At 46.3% G+C, this 25,459-nt stretch overlaps 1 protein-coding gene across 3 annotated transcripts in view; it reads right to left on the bottom strand.

The window, feature by feature from the left end:
* Positions 1 to 791: 791 nt before the first annotated feature.
* LOC121546015 (solute carrier organic anion transporter family member 4A1-like) overlaps positions 792 to 25,459 on the bottom strand; it is a 59,565-nt gene continuing 34,897 nt past the window's right edge. Inside the window, exons 2-13 of one of the 3 annotated variants that reach the window (XM_041856982.1) lie at positions 22,464 to 23,550; positions 20,830 to 20,920; positions 20,244 to 20,365; positions 20,006 to 20,117; positions 18,969 to 19,123; positions 15,132 to 15,402; positions 10,282 to 10,444; positions 9,870 to 10,048; positions 9,084 to 9,148; positions 8,835 to 8,983; positions 7,685 to 7,857; positions 792 to 1,275 (exon numbers count right to left, since the gene is read on the bottom strand). In XM_041856982.1, coding sequence (XP_041712916.1) covers positions 1,248 to 1,275; positions 7,685 to 7,857; positions 8,835 to 8,983; positions 9,084 to 9,148; positions 9,870 to 10,048; positions 10,282 to 10,444; positions 15,132 to 15,402; positions 18,969 to 19,123; positions 20,006 to 20,117; positions 20,244 to 20,365; positions 20,830 to 20,920; positions 22,464 to 23,292 — 2,337 coding nt within the window. In that variant the 5' untranslated portion in view covers positions 23,293 to 23,550 and the 3' untranslated portion in view covers positions 792 to 1,247. Of the gene's footprint in view, positions 1,276 to 5,997; positions 7,858 to 8,834; positions 8,984 to 9,083; positions 9,149 to 9,869; positions 10,049 to 10,281; positions 10,445 to 15,131; positions 15,403 to 18,968; positions 19,124 to 20,005; positions 20,118 to 20,243; positions 20,366 to 20,829; positions 20,921 to 22,463; positions 23,551 to 25,459 lie in introns of those variants that run through there. The other 2 variants (XM_041856984.1, XM_041856983.1) reach the window with 2 other exon arrangements.

Raw genomic sequence — 25,459 nt, 5'->3', positions numbered from 1 at the left:
CCAAAGCGACTTACAGTCATGCGTGCATACATTTTTGTGTATGGGTGGTCCCGGGGATCGAACCCACTACCTTGGCGTTACAAACGCCGTGCTCTACCAGCTGAGCTACAGAGGACACTTGATTGCTGACATGCAAAATATTTTGGGACTATATCAACAATGGACTAATGAAATAAATACCAAAATATCGTAGAGTTTTACTTTACTGTCACTATGGGAAACAACTCAAAACCACTGAGCCTGAGCTTGAATAGTTTTCATTCACATTGACGCGTGGGTCTGCAACGTTATACCTACTACACATGTTGGTCGGAAAGTAATTCATTGCACATTTTCACAGTACATGAGGACACATACAGTAAGCATGAAGCTGATTGAAATTAACTTCCAACAAAAATTGGATAAGGTAAATGCATTGGTAAATCACAAAAAAGGTGAACGCACATAATTCATATTTACAGAAATGTACATAATACATATTGCAGTGCAAACTCAATACATGTTAATGCAACAAAGCATCACTCTGTTGTTTCTCTTGTGTTTTTCTTCTTCATTCAACATTCAACACAACAGCAGTAGAGGATGATAGAATGAAGGCACGTTAAAACACAGTCACATACTGTACCTGGCCTCCTCATGCATTCATTTCCTCTAAACACAACCACACTTACAGTACACACACACACAGATACATGCACGCACACACGCACACACAGACACACACACACACGCACAGACACATGCACACACAGACACACACACACACAGACACACGCACACACACGCACACACAGACAGACACACACACACAGACACACGCACGCACACACACACACACACACAGACACACGCACACACACAGTAAACCTATCGGTCTTGACTCCCCCTCAGCTCTTGAAGGCACTGTGTTGTGGTCCGTCTCCATAGCAAAGCAGAGCAGCACATAATCCAAGGTGTTCAGATCAATGTCTCCTGACTGGGGGTATGGCATAGCTGAATCGATGAGAGGCATTGGCCAATGGCTCTCACTGGTGCCGCAGCACACCTCAGCCCTGCAACCTTCCTTCATCATTAGGAGACAGCTCCATGGCAATAATATTCTCAGACTGACGTTGGAACGGTTGGACGGTGGGCCTCACAGGTTGCAGGAGAAGAGGGCTACGGTTTGACCCCTCCTTCCACCTCCTAGACCTGGGACTCTTTTGTTTTGTATCTTTCTAACCGACCAGCAGACTCTGTGTGACAACTTAGACGACAAGTTGTTTATTCCTGAGTCTAAGAAAGAGGGGAAAAGAGAGCGAGGAATACAAGTTTCAAATGTATAGTTTGAATGAAGGTGTACAGTGATTTTCTTAAATGTATCATTATGGTCACGCCATCCACTGTTGTTTCGGTCTGTTCAATGTTACTTACGTATGCAATCTCAACTCTGTCTATATATGAATGTGTCTATTTCATTTGCAAGGTCCTTGTCTCCGCTGTCTGTACAGTATGATGGGTTTCCATACAGAATGTTTGAAATATTGTGTTTGATTCTCTGAACGTATGTGTATTTGATCGTGTAGGTGTATTTCATGTTCTTTAATGTGTCCCTGAGTGTATCTGCCAAGAGTCATAAATGTAATGTCTCCAAACAGACCCGACAAGAGAGACTGAGTCATGACTCAACAGTATCCATGGAAACTGATCCTTTGTCCCACAATCCTATCTCCCACATAGTTTGTATTTTACTTCTGTGACCTTGCTTAGTTATTCAGTACTGCTTTATGAAGAGCCCCGGGTGGCTATTAAATGCATCAATGTGTTTGGCCCAATGGTCGCCGTATCGGTGTCTCTGTGATTTGAGCTAGGGAAAAATCCTTGTTTCAGTCACATTAATTAAATCCCCTGGAATTGAAAAAGCTTCAATATTTGAGGCTCTGTCTTTGAAGTGTCAGGAGGTAATGGAGAGGTAATAGAGTTGTTGTTTCTGCTGGGAGAGTAAGAGGATGAGAGAGTGTGTTTGTGTGTGTCCATGCATGTGTGTGTGTGTGTGTGTGTTTGAGGAAGAGAGAGATACAGGGAGTGAGAGAAGACATATATAATTTGCTGGGTTATGTGTGTATATGTGGTACATGCAAGAGAATTTTGAAGTGGGCAGACATGCAATGATTTGAAATGGTAATAAAAAAATCAAAAACAAAACAAATAATAGCGTTTTTCACCTGTTGCTTTAAAAAAACATCTTAAGAAACATTTCAATAAAAGTCATATACGTTTCCATTTCATTTACAAAAGTAGCAAAACAAAACCCATGAGACTACATTTACAGAAGTGCTAGGCAGTGAGGAGACATAACAGTAAGACTAGAAAGGTTTACTGTTACACACACTTTCACATGGCGGTCAAGCCAATGGAGGGATCAGGTCAGAGAACGGAGGAGAGCAGGTTTGGAGGCATAGAAAACGGAATAGATTAAAAACAATAAAAACATGAGGAATGTAAATTGCCAACGAGTTCTAAAGTGTCATATTACTGTTACATAAAAAATAAAGACAAAAACTATATTGTAAAACGTTCTAGAACAGGGTAGTTTTAGGGGGATTGTTTGGTCTGGGAAAACTCCTTCCGAATCATCAGCTACATCCTCTACTTCATATACAAAGATGTCTGGGACAATATCAAATAATGTGAAAACAATCAAATTAAATGAATATATGAACAAACAGTGCTGTTAATTTCTATCATCAATTATCTGGAAAAAAATAAGATCACAAAACAGAAAATGGATTGGGGCAATGGTACTTTGACACACTTGGGGGCCAGTATGAAAAAATGTATGCACTCACTAACTGTAAGTGGCTCTGGATAAGAGCGTCTGCTAAATGACTAAAATGTAAAATGTAAGAAGCCTGTTGTCTTGTGTTTATACTGCAACTCATCTATGTTGTGCATTTGTCCCCAGCAGTTCACTACAACCAGCATACGCTGCCAGAATAGCTCTTATATAATCTAAGTTCATCAGTGCTGATTAGGTCTTAAAGTGCAGTCATGTGTCTTGATATCACACCATGGATCTGTCGAGTTGAAGGACACGTGGACAGGATGATATCGCCCCATGGATCTGTCTAGTTGAAGGACACGTGGACAGGATGACATCGCCCCATGGATCTGTCGAGTTGAAGGACACGTGGACAGGATGATATCACACCATGGATCTGTCTAGTTGAAGGACACGTGGACAGGATGACATCGCCCCATGGATCTGTCTAGTTGAAGGACACGTGGACAGGATGATATCGCCCCATGGATCTGTCTAGTTGAAGGACACGTGGACAGGATGATATCACACCATGGATCTGTCTAGTTGAAGGACACGTGGACAGGATGATATCACACCATGGATCTGTCTAGTTGAAGGACACGTGGACAGGATGATATCGCCCCATGGATCTGTCTAGTTGAAGGACACGTGGACAGGATGACATCGCCCCATGGATCTGTCTAGTTGAAGGACACGTGGACAGGATGATATCACACCATGGATCTGTCTAGTTGAAGGACACGTGGACAGGATGATATCGCCCCATGGATCTGTCTAGTTGAAGGACACGTGGACAGGATGACATCGCCCCATGTATCTGTCTAGTTGAAGGACACGTGGACAGGATGATATCGCCCCCATGGATCTGTCTAGTTGAAGGACACGTGGACAGGATGACATCGCCCCATGGATCTGTCTAGTTGAAGGACACGTGGACAGGATGACATCGCCCCATGGATCTGTCTAGTTGAAGGACACGTGGACAGGATGACATCGCCCCATGGATCTGTCTAGTTGAAGGACACGTGGACAGGATGACATCGCCCCATGGATCTGTCTAGTTGAAGGACACGTGGACAGGATGACATCGCCCCATGGATCTGTCTAGTTGAAGGACACGTGGACAGGATGACATCGCCCCATGGATCTGTCTAGTTGAAGGACACGTGGACAGGATGACATCGCCCCATGGATCTGTCTAGTTGAAGGACACGTGGACAGGATGATATCGCCCCCATGGATCTGTCTAGTTGAAGGACACGTGGACAGGATGACATCGCCCCATGGATCTGTCTAGTTGAAGGACACGTGGACAGGATGATACTCACAGCCTCTCTTGGGCTCGGTCTTCTGTTAAATGGCACCCTGCTACAGGCCATTCACTGTCATGTGCTATAGCAGCTGTTATAAACAGGTGTGTGCTCTTCCATTTGTTTAAATATATGAGTGTTATTTTTCTCACTAGGTATAGGTATAATAACAGTAAGTACCTTTAAATACTTGTGGTTATTAGTTTATATTATGACATGAAAAATATGTTTTTTTTCCTGTGTATTTGAATAGTGGCTTCAGTGTGGACCAAATAAAGATCTGCTGTATCTGTGTTAGGGCTAGACAACAGGGTTGTTTTACGGGTGTTAAATACCTCTTTCATCCCTCAATATAAGGAACGCTTCATACTGATGGCATGACATACACTATAGATACTGCCCCATGTCCTATACTATAGATACTGCCCCATGTCCCATACTATAGATACTAGCCCATGTCCTATACTATAGATACTGCCCCATGTCCTATACTATAGATACTGCCCCATGTCCTATACTATAGATACTGCCCCATGTCCTATACTATAGATACTGCCCCATGTCCCATACTATAGATACTGCCCCATGTCCTATACTATAGATACTGCCTCATGTCCCATACTATAGATACTGCCCCATGTCCTATACTATAGATACTGCCCCATGTCCTATACTATAGATACTGCCCCATGTCCCATACTATAGATACTGCCCCATGTCCTATACTATAGATACTGCCCCATGTCCTATACTATAGATACTGCCCCATGTCCTATACTATAGATACTGCCCCATGTCCTATACTATAGATACTGCCCCATGTCCTATACTATAGATACTGCCCCATGTCCTATACTATAGATACTGCCCCATGTCCTATACTATAGATACTGCCCCATGTCCTATACTATAGATACTGCCCCATGTCCTATACTATAGATACTGCCCCATGTCCTATACTATAGATCCTGCCCCATGTCCTACACTATAGATACTGCCCCATGTCCTATACTATAGATCCTGCCCCATGTCCTATACTATAGATACTGCCCCATGTCCTATACTATAGATCCTGCCCCATGTCCTATACTATAGATACTGCCCCATGTCCTATACTATAGATCCTGCCCCATGTCCTATACTATAGATCCTGCCCCATGTCCTATACTATAGATACTGCCCCATGTCCTATACTATAGATACTGCCCCATGTCCTATACTATAGATACTGCCCCATGTCCCATACTATAGATACTGCCCCATGTCCTATACTATAGATACTGCCCCATGTCCTATACTATAGATACTGCCCCATGTCCCATACTATAGATACTGCCCCATGTCCTATACTATAGATACTGCCCCATGTCCTATACTATAGATACTGCCCCATGTCCTATACTATAGATACTGCCCCATGTCCTACACTATAGATACTGCCCCATGTCCTATACTATAGATACTGCCCCATGTCCTACACTATAGATATTGCCCCATGTCCCATACTATAGATACTGCCCCATGTCCTACACTATAGATACTGCCCCATGTCCTATACTATAGATACTGCCCCATGTCCTATACTATAGATACTGCCTCATGTCCTATACTATAGATACTGCCCCATGTCCTATACTATAGATACTGCCCCATGTCCTATACTATAGATACTGCCCCACGTCCTATACTATAGATACTTAAATGCCCATGTACTGTTATAAATCTCCACCCGGCACAGCCAGAAGGGGACTGGCCACCCCTCAGAGCCTGGTTCCTCTCTAGGTTTCTTCCTAGGTTCCTGCCTTTCTAGGGAGTTTTTCCTAGCCACTGTGCTTCTACATCTGCATTGCTTGCTGTTTGGGGTTTTAGACTGGGTTTCTGTATAGCACTTTGTGACATCTGCTGATGTAAAATGGGCTTTATAAATACATTTGATTGATTGATTGATTGACTATAGATACTGCCCCATGTCCCATACTATAGATACTGCCCCATGTCACATAATTTAGACATGACCGGGAAACAAAACAAAACCTACAATCCTTTTTCATTCTACTTTACTTTACATTTTAAACCTCATTTAAGGCTTCTATTCAATCCGTATCGTGGAAGTTCAGCGTTACAGCGTGATTGAAATTTAAAGGCAATGTTCCCTCTTTAGCGGAGACTGCATTCACGGTAAACGCTGCAATATGTCGTCTCAATCGGAAATTATCTTTACATTTCCATCGTGCAATCTGTAACGCTTCAGTGATCCAGATTTACTAGAGCCCATAAAGTGTGTATTTTCAGTGGTTTAAATCCCCAAAGTCATCAGGAGACACTTCTTTCCTACTCCTCAGAATAACCTCTGACCCTATCTGTGACCCTGGTCTAAGTCTTTCCTACTCCTCAGAATAACCTCTGACCCTATCTGTGACCCTGGTCTAAGTCTTTCCTACTCCTCAGAATAACCTCTGACCCTATCTGTGACCCTGGTCTAAATCTTTCCTACTCCTCAGAATAACCTCTGACCCTATCTGTGACCCTGGTCTAAGTCTTTCCTACTCCACAGAATAACCTCTGACCCTATCTGTGACCCTGGTCTAAGTCTTTCCTACTCCTCAGAATAACCTCTGACTCTATCTGTGACCCTGGTCTAAGTCTTTCCTACTCCTCAGAATAACCTCTGACCCTATCTGTGACCCTGGTCTAAGTCTTTCCTACTCCTCAGAATAACCTCTGACCCTATCTGTGACCCTGGTCTAAGTCTTTCCTACTCCTCAGAATAACCTCTGACCCTATCTGTGACCCTGGTCTAAGTCTTTCCTACTCCTCAGAATAACCTCTGACCCTATCTGTGACCCTGGTCTAAGTCTTTCCTACTCCTCAGAATAACCTCTGACCCTATCTGTGACCCTGGTCTAAGTCTTTCCTACTCCTCAGAATAACCTCTGACCCTATCTGTGACCCTGGTCTAAGTCTTTCCTACTCCTCAGAATAACCTCTGACCCTATCTGTGACCCTGGTTTAAGTCTTTCCTACTTCTCAGAATAACCTCTGACCCTATCTGTGACCCTGGTCTAAGTCTTTCCTACTCCTCAGAATAACCTCTGACCCTATCTGTGACCCTGGTCTAAGTCTTTCCTACTCCTCAGAATAACCTCTGACCCTATCTGTGACCCTGGTCTAAGTCTTTCCTACTCCTCAGAATAACCTCTGACCCTATCTGTGACCCTGGTCTAAGTCTTTCCTACTCCTCAGAATAACCTCTGACCCTATCTGTGACCCTGGTCTAAGTCTGTCCTACTCCTCAGAATAACCTCTGACCCTATCTGTGACCCTGGTCTAAGTCTTTCATCACATCACACAAACCCCAAGTTCAGTGGGCTGGCAGGGACAACATGATGGAGGGCATGCCCATGGGGTGAAGTTGGGGTCAGTAGGTGGATTAGACATGCCCTGCCCTGGGGTGATGTGTCTGTGTGTTGGGAGTGGCTATGAGACCGGCACAGGCTGGCAGTGGTTGAGGAAGCAGTGGCACGACACACACGCGCAGTGAGATGTGGGTTGGGTCTGAAGTCATCATAACCTGGCGTGTACATTGGCGATGATTTTTGGTGGAAGGTCCTTGACGGAGAGCTCTCCCGTATCTCCCCCGGTGTCTCCTGCCCCATGGTCGGTGCTCTCACAGCTGCTCTGGGGCGACTCTGGAGGGGGCTTGTACAGAACGCTGGCCAGCAGGAAGAACATCGTGCCAAGAACCTGACAGAAGGAGATTATAGAGAATGAGACATGCACTATGGTTACAGGAGGTTATAGAGAATGAGACATGCACTATGGTTACAGGAGATTATAGAGAATGAGACATGCACTATGGTTACAGGAGGTTATAGAGAATGAGACATGCACTATGGTTACAGGAGGTTATAGAGAATGAGACATGCACTATGGTTACAGGAGGTTATAGAGAATGAGACATGCACTATGGTTACAGGAGGGTCTAGAGAATGAGACATGCACTATGGTTACAGGAGGTTATAGAGAATGAGACATGCACTATGGTTACAGGAGATTATAGAGAATGAGACATGCACTATGGTTACAGGAGGTTATAGAGAATGAGACATGCACTATGGTTACAGGAGGTTATAGAGAATGAGACATGCACTATGGTTACAGGAGGTTATAGAGAATGAGACATGCACTATGGTTACAGGAGGTTATAGAGAATGAGACATGCACTATGGTTACAGGAGGTTATAGAGAATGAGACATACACTATGGTTACAGGAGGGTCTAGAGAATGAGACATGCACTATGGTTACAGGAGGGTCTAGAGAATGAGACATGCACTATGGTTACAGGAGGGTCTAGAGAATGAGACATGCACTATGGTTACAGGAGGTTATAGAGAATGAGACATGCACTATGGTTACAGGAGGTTATAGAGAATGACACATGCACTATGGTTACAGGAGGGTATAGAGAATGAGACATGCACTATGGTTACAGGAGGTTATAGAGAATGACACATGCACTATGGTTACAGGAGGGTATAGAGAATGAGACATGCACTATGGTTACAGGAGGTTATAGAGAATGAGACATGCACTATGGTTACAGGAGGGAGAATAGAATTCTCTCTCAGTTAAACAAACATTTGATATGGTCACGAGTATAAAGAAAGTCCTATAACAGAATTCTACAACAGTCCAGACAGTATGTAGGCCTTGAGTTACCTTGTAGATGATGCCAGCCATGAGTGTATAACGGCTCATGGCAGAGTTCTGGTAGAGGTAGCAGGAACCCTGCTCTCCACACTGGTCCTGCCACAGCAGGCATGAGATGTCGATCACAGAGCCAAACGCTATCGGGCCTGGGATGCCACCTTCAGGAAGAACATATCACATTATATAATGCTTGTTGTTGGGACTCTCAGGCTACAAGGCCACATTTATCAAATCAAATTCAGCAACAGCATGAAATACCTAGACTTCGCACCACGATCCACTGGATCCCCAGTCCAAAGGACCTCTGGCTGTCTGGAACACACCTGTAGGGGGCGACAGAGAGCAGTTCAGATTCACTGTTCACACACTGAGGTTACTCTCTCAGACATGGTTATAACAGAATATACCACAGTTCTCTCGCTCTCTTTTGACTGTCTGGTCTGTACCCACCTGAGGGTAGCAGTGAGGGTTAGGGTTAGGGTTAGGGTCTGTACCCACCTGAGGGTGGCAGTGAGGGTTAGGGTCTGTACCCACCTGAGGGTGGCAGTGAGGGTTAGGGTCTGTACCCACCTGAGGGTGGCAGTGAGGGTTAGGGTCTGTACCCACCTGAGGGTAGCAGTGAGGGTTAGGGTCTGTACCCACCTGAGGATAGCAGTGAGGGTTAGGGTCTGTACCCACCTGAGGGTAGCAGTGAGGGTTAGGGTCTGTACCCACCTGAGGGTAGCAGTGAGGGTTAGGGTCTGTACCCACCTGAGGATAGCAGTGAGGGTTAGGGTCTGTACCCAGCTGAGGGTAGCAGTGAGGGTTAGGGTGTGTACCCACCTGAGGGTAGCAGTGAGGGTTAGGGTCTGTACCCAGCTGAGGGTAGCAGTGAGGGTTAGGGTGTGTACCCACCTGAGGGTAGCAGTGAGGGTTAGGGTTAGGTTCTGTACCCAGCTGAGGGTAGCAGTGAGGGTTAGGGTCTGTACCCACCTGAGGGTAGCAGTGAGGTTTATGGTCTGTACTCACCTGAGGGTAGCAGTGAGGGTTAGGGTCTGTACTCACCTGAGGGTAGCAGTGAGGGCAGGGATACTACACAGGAAGGTGAAGGAGATGACGATGAAGAGGAAGGTGAGGAAGGCTGGCATGTGACTACAGGAGCTGGTGCACTTCCCATCCAGAGCCAGACCGTCCTGCCCCAACGTGACGTTCCCCTCCACCACACAGCTGCAGCCAGAGTACACCTGACCAGGGACACCATAGAGAAGGGACAGAGTCAACATGTATACTGACTTCCAATCGTTCATCTTCATTAACTATTGTATCTCATTTAACTCATTTATTTAATTTATCCTCATTTAACACACATCTAACACAGACAGTAGACCTGTTACACAGATTCTGTCCTGCCTATCGATTTTTTAACAATTACAGCTGTAATCAGAGTGAGATCTTTGCTGAAGGGTTGGTTGGCTACCTGTCTGCCTGTGGAGACCTCAGTGTGGTTGATGGTCCTGCAGCCTGCATGGCAGGGGGAGTAATACATCACACCGTCAGCTCCACAGACTGGGTTATAGAGCTCTCGTAAACAGTGACAGTCTGCATTACAGCCCACCGTCAGGTTGTCCCCCAACCAAGAGCTGAGAGAGAAAGAAAGAGAGAGAGAGAAATAGAGTTGAAAGGTTGTTTATGTATGACATCCATGATCAATATCTCTCTCTGTATGCAGTAGTATTATACTGTGTCATAGTTCTAGTCGGTCCCCCTGTGCACCAGTCTGTAGGGTTGCCACAATTACGTACAACCGTGTAACCGACGGTGTTGGATGAAGACCGTCAGGAAAATAAAATAACCGTCATAAACATTTTTTTTATTTTTTTTATCGGCGATAACATGTACTCTTAGCAACGTGATAACTTTGTTTCCCCTTGCTGAAACAAGCAAGGTGCTGTAGCAAACGATGAATAGAATGGGCTTGGAACCTCTAACCCTGGCAATTTGACTGGTAAACTCATAGGTACACTCACAATGGCTGCCTGGTATTGTGATGCAATATTTTCCATGGTAATGTAGAATGTTAATTCAAATGATGTTAACTGATGTGGCTCATGCAATGTAATGTGTTTTTTGTAATGTCAGCGGAGTTGAAATCACAGCACATATTGGTGGGTACACTCTAGGTTCAAAATATACAGGTTATCCCATGACTCCTTGCGCCACTATTCAACAAGGGACCAGCTTCCGCATTTGGAATGACTGGGAGTAAATGGTAGCAGCACAGAAAGTTAACCATCAGAGTGAAAAAGAAACACAATCATAGTGAATTTCAGCTAACTACTCAGTGAAAACATAGCATAACTGCTTTACTGTCATTCTATTCATTTAGACGTTTAAACAATTATTTACAGACACTTTATTCGTGGATTTCCTGACCGCTGGTCACGTTTTCACTGCTAATCCTGTACAATCCAGCAACGGTGCTGGTCCCATGAATCTGTTTATTTTCGAACGCTTCCGTATGGAATTATAACGTTGTCTTAACCTTTCCATCTTCAACCTGGCTTTTACTTCTAGCTGTGCTCCTATGGGTACACTCAGGGGGAGATACGGACACAAATTGAGATTCTGACTACAGGGAGTACAGCTATGACCGGAAGTTACTTTTACGTAGCAGGTTAGGATAATTAAGATGGCAGGTTAGAAGACTTAGTTAGGTTAAGGTTAGGAAAAGGGTTAGGGTTAGCTAAAATGCTCTCCTAACCTGCTACGAAAAGTAAATTCTGGTTGTAGCTGTACTCCCATCTAGCCACATCATTGACTTGAATGGGGACGCCGCAGATGCGGTCAGGAGTGGAGGAAAGGAGAAAATGTGCAAACAATAATAACTATATACAGCGGGGAAAAATAGTATTTAGTCAGCCACCAATTGTGCAAGTTCTCCCACTTAAAAAGATGAGAGGCCTGTAATTTTCATCATAGGTACACGTCAACTATGACAGACAAAATGAGGAAAAAAAATCCAGAAAATCACATTGTAGGATTTTTTATGAATTTGTTTGCAAATTATGGTGGAAAATAAGTATTTGGTCAATAACAAAAGTTTCTCAATACTTTGTTATATACCCTTTGTTGTCAATGACACAGGTCAAACGTTTTTTGTAAGTCTTCACAAGGTTTTCACACACTGTTGCTGGTATTTTGGCCCATTCCTCCATGCAGATCTCCTCTAGAGCAGTGATGTTTTGGGGCTGTCGCTGGGCAACACAGACATTCAACTCCCTCCAAAGATTTTCTATGGGGTTGAGATCTGGAGACTGGCTAGGCCACTCCAGGACCTTGAAATGCTTCTTACGAAGCCACTCCTTCGTTGCCCGGGCGGTGTGTTTGGGATCATTGTCATGCTGAAAGACCCAGCCACGTTTCATCTTCAATGCCCTTGTTGATGGAAGGAGGTTTTCACTCAAAATCTCACGATACATGGCCCCATTCATTCTTTCCTTTACACGGATCAGTCGTCCTGGTCCCTTTGCAGAAAAACAGCCCCAAAGCATGATGTTTCCACCCCCATGCTTCACAGTAGGTATGGTGTTCTTTGGATGCAACTCAGCATTCTTTGTCCTCCAAACACGACGAGTTGAGTTTTTACCAAAAAAGTTATATTTTGGTTTCATCTGACCATATGACATTCTCCCAATCCTCTTCTGGATCATCCAAATGCACTCTAGCAAACTTCAGACGGGCCTGGACATGTACTGGCTTAAGCAGGGGGACACGTCTGGCACTGCAGGATTTGAGTCCCTGGCGGCGTAGTGTGTTACTGATGGTAGGCTTTGTTCCTTTGGTCCCAGCTCTCTGCAGGTCATTCACTAGGTTCCCCCGTGTGGTTCTGGGATTTTTGCTCACCGTTCTTGTGATCATTTTGACCCCACGGGGTGAGATCTTGCGTGGAGCCCCAGATCGAGGGAGATTATCAGTGGTCTTGTATGTCTTCCATTTCCTAAGAATTGCTCCCACAGTTGATTTCTTCAAACCAAGCTGCTTAGCTATTGCAGATTCAGTCTTCCCAGCCTGGTGCAGGTCTACAATTTTGTTTCTGGTGTCCTTTGACAGCTCTTTGGTCTTGGCCATAGTGGAGTTTGGAGTGTGACTGTTTGAGGTTGTGGACAGGTGTCTTTTATACTGATAACACGTTCAAACAGGTGCCATTAATACAGGTAACGAGTGGAGGACAGAGGAGCCTCTTAAAGAAGAAGTTACAGGTCTGTGAGAGCCAGAAATCTTGCTTGTTTGTAGGTGACCAAATACTTATTTTCCACCACAATTTGCAAATAAATTCATTAAAAATCCTACAATGTGATTTTCTGGAGAAAAAAATTCTCAATTTGTCTGTCATAGTTGACGTGTACCTATGATGAAAATTACAGGCCTCTCTCATCTTTTTAAGTGGGAGAACTTGCACAATTGGTGGCTGACTAAATACTTTTTTCCCCCACTGTATATAGATATAGTACCAGTTAAAAGTTTGGACACACCAACTCACTCAAGGTTTTTTCTTTACTTTTACTATTTTCTACATTGTAGAATAATAGTGAAGACATCAAAACGATGAAATAACGCATATAGAATCAGGTAGTAACCAAAAAAGTGTTAAACAACAACAAACTTTTTATTTTAGATTCTTCAAAGTAGCCACCCTTTGCCTTGATGACAGCTTTGCACACTCTTGGCATTCTCTCAACCAGCTTGATGAGGTAGTCACCTGGAATGCATTCAATTAACAGGTATGCATTCCTTAAATGTTAATGTGTGGAATGTCTATCCTTCTTAATGTATCTGAGCCAATCAGTTGTGTTGTGACAAGGGGAGGGGGGGTATACAGAAGATAGCCCTATTTGGTAAAAGACCAAGTCCATATTGTGTCAAGAACAGCTCAAATAAGCAAAGAGAAACGACAGTCCATCATTACTTTAAGACATGAAGGTCAGTCAATACAGAACATTTCAAGAACTTTGAAAGTTTCTTCAAGTGCAGTCGCAAATACCATCAAGTGCTATGATGAAACTGTCTGTCATGAGGACCACCACAGGAATGGAAGACCCAGAGTTACCTCTGCTGCAGAGGATAAGTTCATTAGAGTTACCAGCCTTAGAAATAGCAGCCCAAATAAATGCTTCACAGAGTTCAAGTCACACACAAATCTCAACATCAACTGTTCAGAGGGGACTGTGTGAATCAGGCCTTCATGGTCAAATTGCTGCAAATAAACTACTACTAAAGGACACCAATAAGAATAAGAGACCTGCTTCGGCCAAGAAACAGTAGCAATGGACATTAGACCAGTGGAAATGTGTCCTTTGGTCTGGAGTCCAAATTTGAGATTTTTGGTTCCAACCGCCGTGTCTTTGTGAGACGCAGTGTGGGTGAACGGATTATCTCCGCATTTGTAGTTCCCACCGTAAAGCATGGAGGAGGAGGTGTTATGGTGTGGGGGTGCTTTGCTGGTGACACTGTCTGTGATTTATTTAGAATTCAAGGCACACTTAACCAGCATGGCTACCACAGCATTCTGCAGCGAAACGCCATCCCATCTGGTTTGGGCTTAGTGGGACTATCACTTGTTTTTCAACAGGACAATGACCCAACACACCTCCAGGTTGTGTAAGGGCTATTTTATCAAGAAGGAGAGTGATGGAGTGCTGCAACATGATGACCTGGCCTCCACAATCCCCTGACCTCAACCCAATTGAGATGGTTTGGGATGAGTCGGACGGCAGAGTGAAGGAAAAGCAGCCAACAAGTGCTCAGCATATGTGGGAACTCCTTCAAGACTGTTGGAAAAGCATTGAAGGTGAAGCTGGTTGAGAGAATGCCAAGAGTGTGCAAAGCTGTCATCAAGGTAAAGGGTGGCTATTTGAAGAATCTCAAATATAAAATATATTTTGATTTGTTTAACACTTGTTTGGTTACTACATGATTCCATATGTGTTATTTCATTGTTTTGATTATTCTACTATGTAGAAAATAGTAAAAATAAAGAAAAACCCTTGAATGAGTAGGTGTGTCCAAACTTTTGACTGGTACTGTATATAATTATAATTATTTTATTTCAATTATTATTTTTCTATTCGAACGGTTATTATGGAGACCGTGGCCATTTGGCTTGCCAATTACCGCCATGCAAAATTCCATGACCGTCACAGCCCTACCAGTCTGTTCAGCTAACATTCCATTCCTTTGTACTCAAAATAATAGGTATGACGAAATAATGTCAAATATTCCTTCTAATGGACACAGATGGTCTCTCCACCGGGCCTGGTCTGGGCTTACCTGTTGCGGAGGTTGTTGGCTTGCTCATAGTACTGTTCATTGTACTCCTTGTTGTACTGATGGCCCGGTGGCAGGTTGCTGCGGTAGGGGGAAGTCACCCCGGCCATGGGGATGTTGGGACAGTGGATGAGGAAGATGAATATGGCCAGTAGACTGATGAGCGCACACACCATGCAGAACCTAATGATGCCACGGCAACGTAGGTTCAGCTTCTTCACGATGTAGCCGCCCAGGAAAGTGCCCCCTCCGCCCGCAGGCACCACCATGTAGCCTGGTGGGAGGAGAGGGAAGGTTAGTACCATGTAGCCTGGTGGGAGGAGAGGGAAGGTTAGTACCATGTAGCCTGGTGGGGGGAGAGGGAAGGTTAATACCATGTAGCCTGGTGGGGGGAGAGGGAGGGTTAATACCATGTAGCCTGGTGGGAGGAGAGGGAGGGTTAATACCATGTAGCCTGGTGGGAGGAGAGGGAGGGTTAATACCATGTAGCCTGGTGGGAGGAGAGGGAGGGTTAATATCATGTAGCCTGGTGGGGGGAGAGGGAGGGTTAATACCATGTAGCCTGGTGGGGGGAGAGGGAGGGTTAATATCATGTAGCCTGGTGGGAGGAGAGGGAGGGTTAATATCATGTAGCCTGGTGGGAGGAGAGGGAGGGTTAATACCATGTAGCCTGGTGGGAGGAGAGGGAGGGTTAGTACCATGTAGCCTGGTGGGAGGAGAGGGAAGGTTAATACCATGTAGCCTGGTGGGAGGAGAGGGAGGGTTAATACCATGTAGCCTGGTGGGGGGAGAGGGAAGGTTAATACCATGTAGCCTGGTGGGGGGAGAGGGAGGGTTAATACCATGTAGCCTGGTGGGAGGAGAGGGAGGGTTAATACCATGTAGCCTGGTGGGAGGAGAGGGAGGGTTAATACCATGTAGCCTGGTGGGAGGAGAGGGAGGGTTAATATCATGTAGCCTGGTGGGGGGAGAGGGAGGGTTAATACCATGTAGCCTGGTGGGGGGAGAGGGAGGGTTAATATCATGTAGCCTGGTGGGAGGAGAGGGAGGGTTAATATCATGTAGCCTGGTGGGAGGAGAGGGAGGGTTAATACCATGTAGCCTGGTGGGAGGAGAGGGAGGGTTAGTACCATGTAGCCTGGTGGGAGGAGAGGGAAGGTTAATACCATGTAGCCTGGTGGGAGGAGAGGGAGGGTTAATACCATGTAGCCTGGTGGGGGGGAGAGGGAGGGTTAATACCATGTAGCCTGGTGGGAGGAGAGGGAGGGTTAATATCATGTAGCCTGGTGGGAGGAGAGGGAGGGTTAATACCATGTAGCCTGGTGGGAGGAGAGGGAGGGTTAATATCATGTAGCCTGGTGGGAGGAGAGGGAGGGTTAATATCATGTAGCCTGGTGGGAGGAGAGGGAAGGTTAGTACCATGTAGCCTGGTGGGAGGAGAGGGAAGGTTAGTACCATGTAGCCTGGTGGGAGGAGAGGGAAGGTTAGTACCATGTAGCCTGGTGGGAGGAGAGGGAAGGTTAGTACCATGTAGCCTGGTGGGGGGAGAGGGAAGGTTAATACCATGTAGCCTGGTGGGGGGAGAGGGAAGGTTAGTACCATGTAGCCTGGTGGGAGGAGAGGGAAGGTTAGTACCATGTAGCCTGGTGGGGGGAGAGGGAAGGTTAGTACCATGTAGCCTGGTGGGAGGAGAGGGAAGGTTAGTACCATGTAGCCTGGTGGGGGGAGAGGGAGGGTTAATACCATGTAGCCTGGTGGGAGGAGAGGGAGGGTTAATACCATGTAGCCTGGTGGGAGGAGAGGGAGGGTTAATACCATGTAGCCTGGTGGGAGGAGAGGGAGGGTTAATATCATGTAGCCTGGTGGGGGGAGAGGGAGGGTTAATACCATGTAGCCTGGTGGGGGGAGAGGGAGGTTTAATATCATGTAGCCTGGTGGGAGGAGAGGGAGGGTTAATATCATGTAGCCTGGTGGGAGGAGAGGGAGGGTTAATACCATGTAGCCTGGTGGGAGGAGAGGGAGGGTTAGTACCATGTAGCCTGGTGGGAGGAGAGGGAAGGTTAATACCATGTAGCCTGGTGGGGGGAGAGGGAGGGTTAATACCATGTAGCCTGGTGGGGGGAGAGGGAGGGTTAATACCATGTAGCCTGGTGGGAGGAGAGGGAAGGTTAATACCATGTAGCCTGGTGGGAGGAGAGGGAGGGTTAATATCATGTAGCCTGGTGGGAGGAGAGGGAGGGTTAATACCATGTAGCCTGGTGGGAGGAGAGGGAGGGTTAATATCATGTAGCCTGGTGGGAGGAGAGGGAGGGTTAATATCATGTAGCCTGGTGGGAGGAGAGGGAAGGTTAGTACCATGTAGCCTGGTGGGAGGAGAGGTAAGGTTAATACCATGTAGCCTGGTGGGAGGAGAGGGAAGGTTAGTACCATGTAGCCTGGTGGGAGGAGAGGGAAGGTTAGTACCATGTAGCCTGGTGGGAGGAGAGGGAAGGTTAATACCATGTAGCCTGGTGGGAGGAGAGGGAAGGTTAATACCATGTAGCCTGGTGGGAGGAGAGGGAAGGTTAATACCATGTGTATGTGAGGGATGAGGATGGATGAGGATGGAGGCATAACTAGCTAAATAGTAGTACTGTGACTAAGGGTGCTTTCACATATCCCCTGTATGATCCAGATCCTGAAGCATTAAGTACCCTGATCCACGCTATACAGGATGGCTGAAACGCAAACAAACCCTGGCTGAAACGAATACGGGTCCAAGATCCAGAGTACCAGGTATTGTGACGTGGCAGCGTGAGTCGCATGGAACTTTCCCCCCCATTGTAAACAAGCTAGCTCGCTAACGTCATGTAGAATGTGCATCTCACATCTTGAAGTGGATATTTTCAGGTCTTGCGAAAGTACAAATAATTCTGTAGAATTCTCACAAATGCTTCGGGAAACCGAATCAGAGAATGTCATACGTGAAAACACCCCATGAGAGGTAGGGTTTCTTATATGTCACATGCACTCAGGGGTGAAACTAGATGTAATATATTCCTGGTAGGTGACCAATTGTTTTTTTCTTTATGAATAGAATTACATCCCTGTTAATTTAGCAGGATCCCTGTGGGCCTAACAGTAAAGATTTGTCATTTTACTTTTAAAATATATTACCTTTTAATGTGGCATAAACACAACCAGTCATGATGTTTTCATCTGATTGTCAAACAATCACTTCAATAGGCTCCTGTAAGACGGGATACCTGCGCATGTACATCTCCTCTAAAGTAATTTCTGCATTCGTACAGTGCACTGTGCATCCACCATTTGATGAATGGAAAGAGACATCTGTTACAAAACACCAAAAAGTCTAATGATTAGGCCTACACTTGTAACCTGAATTGATGCGCCCACAGCTGTTGTGCGCGTCTTGGCCACTCATCTCTGCCTTCACAAAATGTAACTTTTATCGTTGAACCACACCAGATTTATGGAGCGTATTCCACAAGTTTTCAAGTCAATTTGAAAAAAAGATATGCGACTGACATGCGCTAATGATAAATAGTAGTGTAAATAGCCTACAGTTTCCTTGGCATCTTTGTGTGAATTATTGTGATAGGCTCAAGTTCAACAGGTACGGCATACAGCAACTATTTATTTTGCCGGTGCATGCAGGGGTGAAAGTAAGCCGGTAAGGTCCGGTACGGAGTACCAGCGGTACGGAGTACCAGCAAAATAAATGGTGATGGTATGCCGTACCAGTTAAACATGAGCCTATCACAATAATGAATACAAAGATGCCAAGGAAACTGTAGGCTATTAGAGCCTGGTTGTGTTCGTGTTCTGATGCTCTCTCACCAAACCAGATGGCTGCCTCAGATGCACTCAGGCTGAACTGAGACTCTAGGAACTTGGGGCCGAAGGTGGACATGCCAGCGATGAGGGTGGCCTCTGTGGCCCCCGCCAGACACAGGAAGAGGAAGGGAGGGTTTTTCAGCAGAAGCAACACTGACCTGGAGAGAGAGAGAGATGGAGAGAGAGAGTGACAGAGAGAGAGAGAGAGAGAGAGAGAGAGAGAGAGAGAGAGAGAGAGAGAGAGAGAGAGAGAGAGAGAGAGAGAGAGAGAGAGAGAGTGAACGGGGTTATTTCTTTAGTAAGATCTTCTGTTCTTAATTAAAGTAAGGCTCATCCATAATCTCTAACACTAAGACCTGGGCCCATTTAGCCTTTTAGATATACTGTATATGAACACACTCTTGGTGGTATCTAGAACCAAAAAGGGTTATTCGACTGTCCCCATAGGAGAACCCTTTGAAGAACCACTTTTGGTTCCAGGTAGAACCCTTTTGGGTTCCATGTAGAACCCTTTCTACAGAGGGCTCTACATGGAACCCAACAGAGTTATACTTGGAACCAAAAAGGGTTCTACCTGGAACTAAAAAGCGTTCTCCTATGAGGACAGCAGCAGAACCCTTTTTTAACCTTTTTTCTAAGAGTGTAAGTTTATTTGGACAGATCCTAGATCAGTCCTCCTACTCTGAGATACTTTACTACCATGTTATATAACACTATGTAATCTGTGTCCTGTTTCCTCTCAGTAATCCCCCATTGCCATGGAGAACCAGTCTAAATGGAGCCATAATAAACACAGCGACTATGCATGGAAGGATAACAACACTATCTTATTTAAGGCCTAGATTCAATCCGGACCGCGGAAGATCCGTGCTATAGCGCGATTGACATTGAGCCGACATATGTCGCATTTACTGTGAATGCGGAAACATTGCCTTTAAAATGTGAATAGCTGATCTCAGTCTCATGGTGTGAGAGTTAATTGGTAGAGAAGTAGAGTGGAAGGCATGGTTCCTCTTGTATCGTAGAGTCACCTACTGTACCTAGGCATGTCTTTCACTGACTTCCCAAACTGAGGGTCTGATGCACTGGCCTGACTGCCATCTTTCAGCTGATGGGCCTCAGACACACGCATGGCCACATACTTCTGAGAGCCTGGAGAGAGAAGGGCGAAATCCAGATATATATATGTTGATGTCAAAGACTGCGTTAGTTGCTGATCTGATTGGGAAGTGTTCTGTTTTGTGGTGCTGGTGAAGTGACAGTAAGTTGGTCAGTAACCTGGTAGTTGGCGTGGGTAGCCCAGGATGGGCAGGGCGATGACCAGTGCTGCGGCTCCTCCTGCCAGGAAGCCAATCCACCAGGCCCCTACCCACAGAGGGTTCTCTGGAGTCAGCTCTGTCCTACACACAGGGAGGAGGCACAGAAGAAGACATGAAGAAGAGGACAAAGAGTGTGAGATTGCCAATAATTAAGTAAATGTTACACTGCAAATGACCACTAGAGGGTACTATTCAATATCTGTAGAATGGCCACTAGAGGGTACTATTGTATATCTGTAGGAAGGCATTTCTCCTTTTAAGGTGAAACCATTTTTATACAGTCTCCGGGTCCAGCTGATTCAGATACGGTAAGTACTGACAGATTAAGGAGCTGTTCCTCTGAGCTGAGTCCAGGTGTATGGTAGGTGGAGACAGACAGATAGATGGAGGTACTCACGTCATGTGGACCTCTATGGACAGACGGAGGTACTCACGTCATGTGGACCTCTATGGACAGACGGAGGTACTCACGTCATGTGGACCTCTATGGACAGACGGAGGTACTCACGTCATGTGGACCTCTATGGACAGACGGAGGTACTCACGTCATGTGGACCTCTGTGTAGATGTTGAGGAAGTATCCTCCTAGGAGGTACCCTGCTGCTGGACCCACGATGGCTGCTGTATAGAAGATCCCTGAGGAGACAGACAGACAGAGACCAGAGGAGAGCTGCGTCAGTTAGGGACTACTCACTTCCCCTCAAACGGGTTAAAAGACCTCATTGTTCCTGTCTAAACGGTGCTTTCCCGAGTGGCGCAGTGGTCTAGCTGTGCCACTAGAGGTCCTGGTTCGAATCCAGGCTCTGTCGTAGCCGGCCGCGACCGGGAGACCCATGGGGCGGCAACAATTGGCCCAGGGTAGGGGAGGGAATGGCTGGCAGGGATGTAGCTCAGTTGGTAGAGCATGGCGTTTGCAACGCCAGGGTTGTGGGTTCGTTTCCCATAGGGGGCCAGTATGAAAAAAATAAAATAATATATGCACTCACTAAGTCGCTCTGGATAAGAGCATCTGCTAAATGACAAAAAAAATGTAAAAGACCTCATTGTTCCTTCCTCAACTTGGTTAAAAGACCTCATTGTTCCTTCCTCAACTTGGTTAAAAGACCTCATTGTTCCTTCCTCAACTTGGTTAAAAGACCTCATTTTTGATGGTTTGGTTTTCATCTGTGTTGTTTATTTTGATTGATAACACAGAGACAGACTGAGTCCGTTCACTGAGTTCTCACTGGAGTCAGTGAAGTGGCGATTGTCTTCTATTGCCTCTGTTGCCATAGAAATGAGAATAGCAGGTGAGAGGCACAATTCAAGGGCATATTATTGATGTTTGTGGTGAAACTGCTGAATGGAAAGATGGGAGGTATAAGGGAGCCTGAGAGGGTCAAAATTGTAGGCCTGATTCTGGATGTGACATTGATCCTCCTTGATGGCAGGTCAATAGGGAACAGATGTAGCGGGGGTTTCTGTGGCTTGTCTGCTGAAATTCAGTTGGAGACAAAATGACATAATGTTACCCACATCCAAGTTGAACAATTGTAATCAACATCCAAGCTCAATCAACAGGGGTGTAACAGTCTGTCATTGTTTTAGAGTTCAATCCTGCCATTCTGAGCCATTAGATACAATCCTCACTACACGTATGATTTCACATCTAACGCGTGTCTTTCGTGAGTCATTCTCGGCCAAGTGACATCTCATGGGTAAGCCTAATGACCATCACACCAGTGAATCAGACTATGCTCACATCCCCACATCCCGTTTCCTGTCATTCCCCCCTCGTCTGACGAGTCTCACAGCATTCTGGTTACTGCTGCTGTGTCACTCTGTGGTCTCGGACCACCCACACACGCCTAATGCAGAAGAAACCACCTCGTTATAATTCACACAGGGTATCAGTCAGCCGCCAAAAACAAAGCCAGCACAGGAAGAAGAAGAGTATTTGGACGATAGTCTACACCATCTGCAAATCAAGTAAGCCATGATCTGCAGAACACAGGTCCTTTGACACGGTACACTTACGTTTAAAGGAAACATTGTAACATTATTAAAAACAATGGAAACTTTTCTCTAGTGGATGACAAAGATATGCACCACATGAATAAATATGAACAGTGTAGGAAATACAAACGTATCAGAAAAAGATCAGAACAACGGTCAAAGAGTGTTGTGCTTAGTGACTCACCGATGTACACTGGAGCGTAGCTGGACTTGACGTTCTCGTCCAGGTAGGTGACCCCCAGAGTGTAGAGGGGCGTTGCTCCCACCCCATGCAGGAACTGGCCCAGCATGAAGACAAAGCGGTAGCTGGACAGGCCCCCGCCCTCCCTCTCATGGCACGGGCTGGTACGGTTCCCCGTGCACACCCCTGTCCGCTCGGGCATGCTTACCTGGTACGGGGGAGTGGTGAAGTGGGGCAGGGCGAACACCAGAGATCCCAGCGCCATAACCAGCACCCCACTGCCCAGCCAGCGAGGCTTGTGCCCCGTCCCACCAAAGTAACTGACAAAGGCCAGGCACACACAGGCAGCGATGTCGTAGGAGCTGGCGATGAGCCCCGTCTGGTAGCTGCGCAGGTCAAAGCGTCTCTCTATTGAGGTCACCACGGTGTTGATGAAGCCGTTGATAATCATGCCCTGGAGGAAGGAGGCCACACACAGGAAGAACAGTACCCAGCGAGGGGTGTTGAAAGTCTGGATGACTCGGGGCGTCAGGGCCCCCCAGCCACACAGCCCTTCTGAGTCTGTGGGGATGAATGTGAGGCCCAGCGGGGTCTCCGCAGGTACCTCGCCCATGTAAAGCTGTCCAGGCAGTGGCGTAGCAGCCCCGGTGAGGATGATGCGGCTAGCGGGGCCGTTTCCAGCGGGGCTGCCTGGGCCTGAACCCACTGGGCTATCCTCCTGAGAGTCCAGTGGGCTGGGTGTCTCTAGGCAGGGGCCCATGGCTCCGTCCTGGAGGTCCAGGAGCTCCTGCTTGGAGCTGAAGGAGACGTCGGCATTGAGCAGGATGGGCATGGCCACAGGGAGGGGCTCTCTGAGAGGGATAGAAGGGCCTGGGAGACGGGAGGACTGTGGGGGAGAAGGAGCGTGCTGTAAGAAAGGGATATTTTTCTCCTTTTGGCTACCGTCTGTACTCCTATCTCACCCAGTGTCTGTGTATGCCATTGAGCAGTGAAAGTGTCTGCAGGTCGAAAGCAGTCCTCTGCCAGAGGGGACCACTACACAGGGGAACGGACAGGACGTGCCTTACTGGGGCCTCTGGGAAACGTCATCCTAAAGAAGGAGAGAGGAGAGGACCGTCAGACATTATCACAATGTGTTCTTTTAAAAATATGAAAATGTGGGGATTAAAAAAATAATGCTTAGAATAAAACAGGTGAATTTAATGTAAGACAATTCCTTTCTGTCTAGTGCCTGCTGACAGATAGAGTGTGTGTCTCTGGTCTGGTCGGGTTTAGCCCGGTCTCGTGGTACTGTACTGTACTGCCTATTACCCTCCTGTGATGGTGCCAGGGCGCTGGAGCGGTCCAGAGGACCAGAATAAAACACTAAAGGGATTATCTCTGCATGGTAGAGCTGGTCCAAGGAAAGTCTGTAACACTTTAACACAACTACACAGCTCTTCTCTGTCCAGACACACAGGTTCAAATCAAATCAAACTTTATTTGTCACATGCGCCGAATACAACAGGAGTAGAGCTTACCGTGAAATGCTTACTTACAAGCCCTTAATCAACAATGCAGTTCAAGAAAGAGTTAAGAAAATATTTACCAAATAAACTAAAGTAAAACAATTATCAAAAGTAACACAATAAAATAACAATAACGAGGTTCCCCTCAAACAAACACAGCAGTTATCTCCCCATTTTACAGACATACTGTGAGAGTGTGATTTGAAGGAGTCAGGCGCAGGAGGGTAAATCACAGAATACAGAGTTTATTCCGTAGTACACGGTTACGCTGGATAGTGTCAACAGTCCAGTGCGCAAAACAGGCGCACTGGAACAAATACAGGCACACAGGGAAAATATACCCCGGCAATACAAAGTACAGGTAGCTCCACCGATGCTACACTCATCTCACATGAAACAATCACCCACAAGGACAAGGGGACAGAGGGAACACTTATACATGTACTAATGAGGGGAATATGAACCAGGTGTGTGTAATTGACAAGACAAGACAAATGGAATGATGAGATATGGAGGGCAGTGGCTAGAAGGCTGGTGACGACGAACGCCGAAGCCTGCCCGAACAAGGAGGGGAGGCAGCTTCGGAGGAAGTCGTGACACATACTCTATCTATTCAGTGGATGTTCCCTATATACTCTACTGGCTCTAAAGAACATTATCCTCCATGAATGACAGTTGAAATACTTTGAATAATATCTCTGATAAAGTAATGGTACCATATGAGGGTAATAATGTATGCAAATGAACCCAGTGACTGCACATGGTTATGTGGAACAGAAGGAAGAGAGCACAGGCTAACAGGTGAACCAAAGGTCATTCATCTGGTGATCAGCTAACCCCTAGATCTCTCACCCCACCCCACCCCACCCCACTTCACCCCACCCCACCTCACCTCACCCTACCCCACCTCACCTCACCCCATCCCATCTCACCCCCCCTCACCCCACCTCACCACACCCCACCACCTCACCTCACCGCACCCCACCTCACCCCACCCCATCTCACCACACCTCACCCCATCTCACCACACCTTACCTCACCTCACCCCATCTCACCACACCTTACCTCACCCCACCTCACCTTACCTCACCCCACCTCACCTCACCCTCACTCCACCTCACCTCACCCTACCTCACCCCACCTCACCCCACCCCACCTCACCTCCACTTCTCATTCCCCACAATGACTAAAGAAATGAAAAGGGATGGTAAGGCAGCGGTACTGAGGTGTAGGCCTAACTCTGTCAACGGCTTTGTGTGTGTGTGTGTGTGTGTGTGTGTCCACGGTTCAGACAGCTGGCCACAGCTATAGTAGGTTTTCTCCTCAATAGTCCTATCTTTACATAACACTGTTTAACAATGCAAACTCTCTCACAGTTGAAACAGAAACACAGTGCCCTTATACCATAGGCATAGCAGGGATTGACATGAAGGAAGGGTTGTCCTATTACCTGGGGCAAGTGAACTGAGTAGTCATGCTAGTTGAGCGTGC

Source organism: Coregonus clupeaformis, chromosome 30 (genome assembly GCF_020615455.1).
Source record: "Coregonus clupeaformis isolate EN_2021a chromosome 30, ASM2061545v1, whole genome shotgun sequence".
In the NCBI taxonomy this organism is placed as follows: Eukaryota; Metazoa; Chordata; class Actinopteri; order Salmoniformes; family Salmonidae; genus Coregonus; species Coregonus clupeaformis.
The sequence above is the reverse complement of the archived record's forward strand: the minus strand, read 5'-3'. Positions and strand labels throughout refer to the sequence as shown.